Below are 7193 nucleotides of genomic sequence, written 5' to 3' on the forward strand. Positions count from 1 at the left end.
GTGGGCAGCTGCGGCCAGGCGGGCCCACATCCCTCACCCTCAGCAGCTCAGGGCACTTCCGGCTCATTGGAAAGTACCCAGAGGGGCTGTGAGCCAGCAGGCGTGCGGTGTGGCCCCTGGCCACAGTGACCACAGTGCTGGCTCGTGGTGTGTGTGGTCGCTGGCTGGGCCGCTGCCCTGCCCTGCTATGGCTCCTGCCAGGCACCAGGCAGGGAGGCCCTGCCCTGGGTGTTGCCTTGCAGTGAGCAGTGCTGGGGGCCCAGAAATGCCAGCAGCCTGGGCCTCACTGCGCTGGGCCACTACTCTGCCCCTGGCCACCACCTGCACGGGCAAGGGCCAGCTACCAGGAGGCCCTGGGCAGCAGGGGCAGTGGGTGTACCTCTCCAGCGTGGATACCCAGGCTGCTTGGCCTCGCTGGGTCAGGAGGAGGAGGAGGAGGGGCTGTGGAGCTCCAACCACCGAACCAAGTCCCTGTGTGTACTTGCGATGTGAGAGCTGGGGCCTGGCACCTGGGTGGCCGCTGGCCCCTCAGCCTCTGGGGGGGAACCTGCTGGGGTCACTGCCCCTCAGCCTCTGGGGAACCTGCTGGGGTCACTGCTCCTCAGCCTCTGGGGGGAACCTGCCGGGGTCACTGCCCCTCAGCACCTGGGGGGCCTGCCGGGGTCACTGCCCCTCAGCACCTGGGGGGGCCTGCCGGAGTCACTGCCCCTCAGCACCTGGGGGGCCTGCCGGGGTCACTGCCCCTCAGTATCTGGGGGGGCACATGGGGGGGTCACTGCCCCTCAGCACCTACCGGGGTCACTGCCCCTCAGCACCTGGGGAGTTTGCTGGCTGTCCCGGGACACCAGCTGCTGCTCTCGCTCACTCTGTCCCCACCAAAGGGGAACAGCTTGCATGGGTCACCCCAGACAGTGGCGAGTGCCAGGCCTGTGTGGAAGCTGTGGCAGCATGGCTGTGTCTGATGCCTGTGAGAGCGGATGACGTGGAAGATAAGGCCCCGGCTGCAGGAGGTGATGGGAAGGCAGAATCCTGGGACGCTGTGGGGACCTCTGGGGCCCCAGACGGGGTCAGGGTCTTGCTGCTAAAGCCCCTGCTGGCTTCTGTGGCAGCCCTGGTGGACCTGGGCACCAAGGGGGGAGCAGAGGCCGGCTGAGAGGTCTCTGTAATAGACGCCGGCCTCCACGGGGCTTGGGTGCTCGTGTGGGCCTCGCCCTGGCCCAGCTGGGGGCTTGGGCTGTGCTGCAGTCCACCTGGGCCTGGGGTGTCCTGGACTGGCCAGGGCTGGGGTGTTGAGTGTCATGCTGCGGGACAGGCAAGGCCCAGTTCAAGGTGCTGGTGCCTCTCGCTCTCCTGGCTCCACTCCTGTCACCTGCAGGATGTGCTGGCTGGGGCCTGGCCCGTGGCCCAGGGCTCACGCTCCTCCGTCTGCAGTGTCAGTTCTGTCTTCACCCTGCCTGACATGGGGCCCGTGCCCTGGGAAGGATGGTCAGGTCACCCTCGGCCCACGGCTTGGTGGCTCAGCTGTGGCCAGGTGCCCGGCGTGGTCATCTCATGGGCGTCTGGTCCTTTCCCTGGAGCTGTGGTCCTGAGAGGACGCACAGCCGGCCAGCTGAGTGTCCTCTGGGCCGGGGACTTCATTTCTGCCCTTTGGCATTGGCTTAGAGACAGGGCCAGAGGTCTTCCATCCCAGGCTAACCCCATGTGCTTGGACCAGGCTGAAGCTAGGAGCCTGCAACTTGGGGTCTCCTACAGGGTGCAGGGCCAGGCTCCTGAACACCGGGAAGGAATGGAGCCACTGGGACTTGAATCGATGCTGGCCACCCAGGAAAGTGTCCGGTGGCTCAGGCAGAGGCCACGTGTGGTGCTGGCCACCCTCCCAGGTTGCCTGCCCTGGCCAGGGGTCTGACCTTGTGGGCATTGTGGGCTGAGGCCTCCTGACCCCATCTGAGCGTGCCCTCTGCCCGCAGGGCCCCGAGCCACACTGCCCATCATGGATCCGGATCCCCAGGCAGGCGTGCAGGTGGGCATGCGTGTGGTACGCGGCGTGGACTGGAAGTGGGGCCAGCAGGACGGCGGCGAGGGCGGCGTGGGCACGGTGGTGGAGCTCGGCCGGCACGGCAGCCCTTCGACACCTGACCGCACCGTGGTGGTGCAGTGGGACCAGGGCACTCGCACCAACTACCGGGCAGGTTACCAGGGCGCCCATGACCTGCTGCTCTATGACAACGCCCAGATCGGTGCGTGAGGGGGCAGGGGAGGGCTGGGGGCAGGGCCGGCCCCTGGCACGGCTGGACTGCCCCTGCCGCGGCTGGACTGCCCCTGCCGCGGCTGGACTGCGTCCCCTGGCCCGCAGGCGTCCGCCACGCCAACATCATCTGTGACTGCTGCAAGAAGCACGGGCTGCGTGGCATGCGCTGGAAGTGCCGGGTCTGCTTCGACTACGACCTCTGCACACAGTGCTACATGCACGACAAGCACGACCTCAGCCACGCCTTCGAGCGCTACGAGACTGCCCACTCGCGCCCGTGAGTGTGGGGCTGCAGGGTCCTGACGAGGGCCCCCAGGGGCGAGGCCCCTGCGCCTGTCACCCTCCCGTGCTCTCCCGGAGGACCAGCTGCCGGCCTGCATCCCGCAGGCTGAGCCCCCTCTGGGCTGCAGTGGGTGTGCGTGGAGCCTGAGGCCGGGCAGTGCCCGAGGCTGTGCGGGGCCCGCGCCCGCGAGCAGGCGGGACTGGCAGGTGCTCCCCGCCCGCTCAGGTGCTGTTCTCTTGCAGTGTCACGCTGAGCCCCCGCCAGGGCCTCCTGCGAGTCCCTCTGAGAGGCATCTTCCAGGGCGCCAAGGTGGTGCGCGGCCCTGACTGGGAGTGGGGCTCCCAGGACGGTGAGTGGGGCCGGGCCGCGGGCGGGGGCAGCGCGCCCTGGAGGCTTGAAGGGGACGCTCTCTCCGCAGGAGGCGAAGGGAAGCCCGGCCGCGTGGTGGACATCCGGGGCTGGGACGTGGAGACTGGCCGCAGCGTCGCCAGCGTGACGTGGGCTGACGGCACGACCAACGTGTACCGCGTGGGCCATAAGGGCAAGGTGGACCTGAGGTGTGTGGGCGAGGCGGCCGGCGGCTTCTACTACAAGGAGCACCTCCCGAGGCTTGGTACGGGGCTGGGCCCCCTGGGGTGGCTGCCCCCACCCCCTGCGGGCAGGGCTGCCGCCTGAGGCCGCCTGCTCTCCTCCCCCGACCCCAGGGCGGCCCGCCGAGCTGCAGCGCAGGGTCAGTGCCGACGGGCGGCCCTTCCAGCACAGCGACAAGGTCCAGTGCCTGCTGGACACGGACGTCCTGAGGGAAATGCAGGCAGGCCACGGAGGCTGGAACCCCAGGATGGCGGAGGTGAGCGCGCCCGCGCCCACCCCCTGCCCCCGGAGGCCCCCCACCCACCCCCTGTATCTGTGACCCGCCTCAGTGCATCGGACAGACGGGCACTGCACACCGCATCACCCACCGTGGGGACGTGCGTGTGCAGTTCAGCCCTGACACCCCCTGGACCTTCCACCCCGGGGCGCTGACCAAGGTGCCTGGGACCAGCGAGCCATGCCTGGCCCTGGGTGGGGAGAAGGGGATGGGCAGAGGGGCCCAGAGGAGGGTGAAGCAGCAGCTTGGCCAGGGCTCCCCATCCTGGGGCCTGCTGGAGGGGTTGGGGGCCTGGTCAGCACCGGGCCTTGGATGGAAGGATTTGCCGTCAGCACCTGCAGCGTGGGTCTAGGTGGCTGCGGAAGGGGTGTGCCCGGCCATGCAGCCCCTGGCCTGGCAGTGTCCACGCCTCCCGTGGGCCCCCATGGCCTTTCCACTCCCCAGGCTCCCAGTCTGTGTAGATGCAGCTGCCCAGTTCACCCATGGCCCCTACCCAGCCAGGCCTTCAGGTTGGGTTTGGGGTCAGGTCCAGGCCTGTGCCGTGGGTCCCTGGCAGCCGTGCTGAGTGGAGCCCCTCCCAGGGCTCAGCTGGCCATGCTGAGCGGCAGCCCCTGACATGCGGCAATATTGGCAGCACAACGCCTTCTGGGTGGGTGACGTGGTGCGTGTGCTCGATGACCTGGACACGGTGAAGCAGCTGCAGGCCGGGCATGGCGAGTGGACAGACGACATGGGCCCCGTGAGTCCCAGGCCCCTGCTGCCTGTCACCTGCCCCCAGCCGAGGCCTGCCGTGACCCCCGCCTCCCTATAGGCCCTGGGCCGCGTCGGGAAAGTGGTGAAGGTGTTTGGAGACGGGAAGCTGCGCGTGGCCGTGGGTGGTCAGCGGTGGACCTTCAGCCCGTCCTGCCTGGTGGCCTGCCGCCCTGCCGAGGACGCCAGTCTGGCTGCAGCCGAACCTGCACGGGAGAACAAAAGTGCGCCCGTGGGGAGTGAGGGGCAGCGGGGGCGGGGCTCCCCAGCACCACTCACTGAGGCCCTGCTCCCAGGCTCCCTGAGCTTGGCCCTAGAGAAGCTGCGGGCCCAGAAGGGCGACCTGGAGCACCCGGGCAGGCTGGTGGCTGAGGTGGCCCTGGGCAACATGGCTCGGGCACTGGAGCTCCTGCGGAGACACCCGGAGCAGGTGCGGCCTCCCCTCCTTGCGGCCTATGCCAGCTCAGGCTCAGGGCCGAGCGCAGGGCCTGACACTGCTGCCCCCGGGCAGGTGGACGCCAAGAACCAGGGCCGGACAGCACTGCAGGTGGCTTCCTACCTGGGCCAGGGGGAGCTGGTGCGGCTGCTGCTCCAGGGCAGGGCCAGCGTGGACTTACCCGACGATGAAGGCAGTACAGCGCTGCACTACGCAGCCTTGGGGTGAGGCCCTGGCGACCCCAGGGCAGGGACAGGGTCCCTCAGCAGTGCCTGAACCTCCCACTCCCCCCGGCCCCGCAGGAACCAGCCGGATGTGGCCCGGCTGCTCCTGAGTGCTGGCTGCGGGCCGAACGTGCTCAACCGCAGCCGGAGCTCGGCACTGCACGTGGCCATCAGGAGGGGCTTCCTGGAGGTGGTGAGAGTCCTGTGCGAGCGCGGCTGTGACGTCAACCTGCCTGTGAGTGCCTGCCCCGCAGCCCGGCCAGCACCCAGAGGGCCAGGTTGCTGTGGGTGACTGCCCCCTGGCCTGCAGGACGGGCGTGCGGACACACCCCTGCACGTGGCCATCTCCGCGGGCACCATTGCCAACAGCATTGTCGAGGTCCTCACCGAAGTGCCAAGCATTGATGTCACCGCCAAGAACAGCCAGGGCTTCACGCTGCTGCACCACGCGTCACTGAAGGGCCACTCCCTGTGAGTGCGTGGAGGGGTGTGGGCGTGGAGGGTGTGGCCCCGCACTTGGTTTAGCCACATGGCAGGCATGGGGGGCCGCATCCTGTGAGTCGCTGGGTGGGATGTGACTGCCAGGCGTGCATGGGGGTTGGCCATGCACTGCCCGTGCTGGGGGGCGAGCTTGCATCCTGAGCATGCTAGAGGTGAGTGCACAGTCCCCCTCCACTGCCCGGGGCGCCGCAGGCTCCCGGCAGAAACCCGCGCTCCCGCAGAGCCGTGCGGAGGATCCTGGCCCGCGCCCGTCAACTGGTGGACGCCAGGAAGGAGGACGGCTGCACGGCGCTGCACCTGGCCACGCTCAACAACCACCGCGACGTGGCCCAGATCCTCATCTGTGAGGTGCGGGGCGGGTGGCAGGGTAGGGTGCGGGGCCGCGGGGCCGAGCTGAGCTGCGCCCCTGCGTGCCCCTCCGCAGGGCCGCTGTGACGTGAACGTGCGCAACGGGAGGCTGCAGTCCGCGCTGCACCTGGCCGTGCAGCAGGCGCACGTGGGGCTGGTGCCGCTGCTGGTGGACGCGGGCTGCAGCGTCAACGCCGAGGACGAGGAGGGCGACACGGCCCTGCACGTGGCCCTGCAGCGCCATCAGCGGCAGCCCCTGGCGGCGGCCGGGGGAGACCCTGCGCCCTCGCAGCTGCTGTCCAGGGTGGGGATGGTACCCCTGGCAGGGGAGGTAGGTTCGGGCAGCGGCCTGGGCTCCGGCCGCCTCGTGACCCTGTCTGTCCACCTGTGCTTGGCCCAGCTGCAGGCCTCGGGCCTCCCGGGCATCGAGGAGCTGACGGTGGGTGCGGCCCTCGCCTGCTTCCTGGCGCTGGAGGGCGCGGACGTGAGCTACGCCAACCACCGCGGCCGCAGCCCGCTGGACCTGGCCGCCGAGGGCCGCGTGTACAAGGCCCTGCAGGGCTGTGCCCAGCGCTGCCGGTGAGGGCCCGTCGGGGTGTGGGGGAGGATCCCCCCTTTGCCCCCCTCGGGCCTTTTCAAGACCCTCGCTCTGACGGCAGGGAGCGCCAGGCGGGCGGGGGCGCAGCACCGGGCCCCCCCAGCACCGTGACGAACCTGCACGCGGCCACCGCCGCGGGGCCCGAGGCCGCCGAGTGCCTGGTGTGCTCTGAGCTGGCGCTGCTGGTGCTTTTCACGCCGTGCCAGCACCGCACGGTGTGCGAGGGTGAGCAGAGCAGCCCGGGCAGGGCGGGCGGGGGGCTGGGCAGGGCGCCCCTCCAACGCTGCGCCCGCCCCGCAGAGTGTGCGCGCAGGATGAAGAAGTGCATCCGGTGCCAGGCGCTCATCGGCAAGAAGCTGCGTGCAGGTGGGTGGGCCCTGCCCACGCCCGCCCCGCAGGCGCCCCGCGCCCTGGCCCGCTCACACCCACCCGTCCCGCCCCGCAGACGGCTCGGAGGTGGCGGGCCCCGCGCCCACGCCCGGCGCGCCGCGGCAGCTGGTGGAGGAGCTGCAGAGCCGCTACCGGCAGATGGAGGAGCGCATCACGTGCCCCATCTGCATCGACAGCCACATCCGCCTCGTGTTCCAGTGCGGCCATGGCGCGTGCGCGCCCTGCGGGGCCGCGCTCAGCGCCTGCCCCATCTGCCGCCAGCCGGTCCGCGACCGCATCCAGATCTTCGTGTAGCCGCGCCGGCCCCGCACCCGCCCGCCCGCCCGCCCTGTATAAAGCGTGTTCGCACTCTGCCTGCTGCCTGCCTGTCTTGGCCGCCCGGCGCCGGGGGTGGGGAACACGTCCAGGAACCGCCCAGCCCGCGCTTGGGCGGCGCAGCCCCGCGCCCAGGCCGGCTCCCCGCACCCCGCGCTGCACCACAGAGGCGACCCCGCCTCGCACAGCCACCGGCCGCGTCATCGAACCCACCTCAGGGTGCCCACCGCTG

General features: G+C 70.5%; 1 protein-coding gene across 5 annotated transcripts; it reads left to right on the top strand.

The window, feature by feature from the left end:
• The first annotated feature begins 1618 nt into the window (after positions 1-1618).
• MIB2 (MIB E3 ubiquitin protein ligase 2) lies at positions 1619-6978 on the top strand. 5 transcript variants are annotated; one of them, XM_040987772.1, is made up of 18 exons: positions 1619-2237; positions 2354-2525; positions 2774-2880; positions 2950-3144; positions 3236-3378; positions 3452-3559; positions 4034-4138; positions 4211-4373; positions 4446-4579; positions 4661-4809; positions 4888-5044; positions 5120-5280; positions 5532-5658; positions 5735-5962; positions 6059-6237; positions 6318-6481; positions 6557-6622; positions 6702-6978. In XM_040987772.1, exons 1-18 carry the CDS (start codon positions 1991-1993, stop codon positions 6938-6940), a joined length of 2844 nt encoding a protein of 947 aa, XP_040843706.1. In that variant the 5' UTR covers positions 1619-1990; the 3' UTR covers positions 6941-6978. The 5 variants fall into 5 exon arrangements, with proteins under 5 accessions (XP_040843706.1, XP_040843708.1, XP_040843710.1 ...); XM_040987774.1 differs by having other exon boundaries at positions 3464-3559; XM_040987776.1 differs by lacking the exon at positions 3452-3559.
• Positions 6979-7193: the final 215 nt, after the last annotated feature.

The sequence above is a fragment of the Ochotona curzoniae genome, unplaced genomic scaffold (genome assembly GCF_017591425.1).
Source record: "Ochotona curzoniae isolate NIBS_2020 unplaced genomic scaffold, NIBS_Ocur_1.0 contig_4792, whole genome shotgun sequence".
Classification (NCBI taxonomy): Eukaryota; Metazoa; Chordata; class Mammalia; order Lagomorpha; family Ochotonidae; genus Ochotona; species Ochotona curzoniae.

Bases quoted from the DNA above. Each gene is read 5' to 3' on its own strand.
- MIB2 (XM_040987772.1), top strand. From the start codon at position 1,991: ATGGATCCGGATCCCCAGGCAGGCGTGCAGGTGGGCATGCGTGTGGTA. The intron at 3,379-3,451 runs GTGAGCGCGCCC...GACCCGCCTCAG, and splicing joins GGAACCCCAGGATGGCGGAG to TGCATCGGACAGACGGGCAC. The intron at 5,281-5,531 runs GTGAGTGCGTGG...GCGCTCCCGCAG, and splicing joins TCACTGAAGGGCCACTCCCT to AGCCGTGCGGAGGATCCTGG.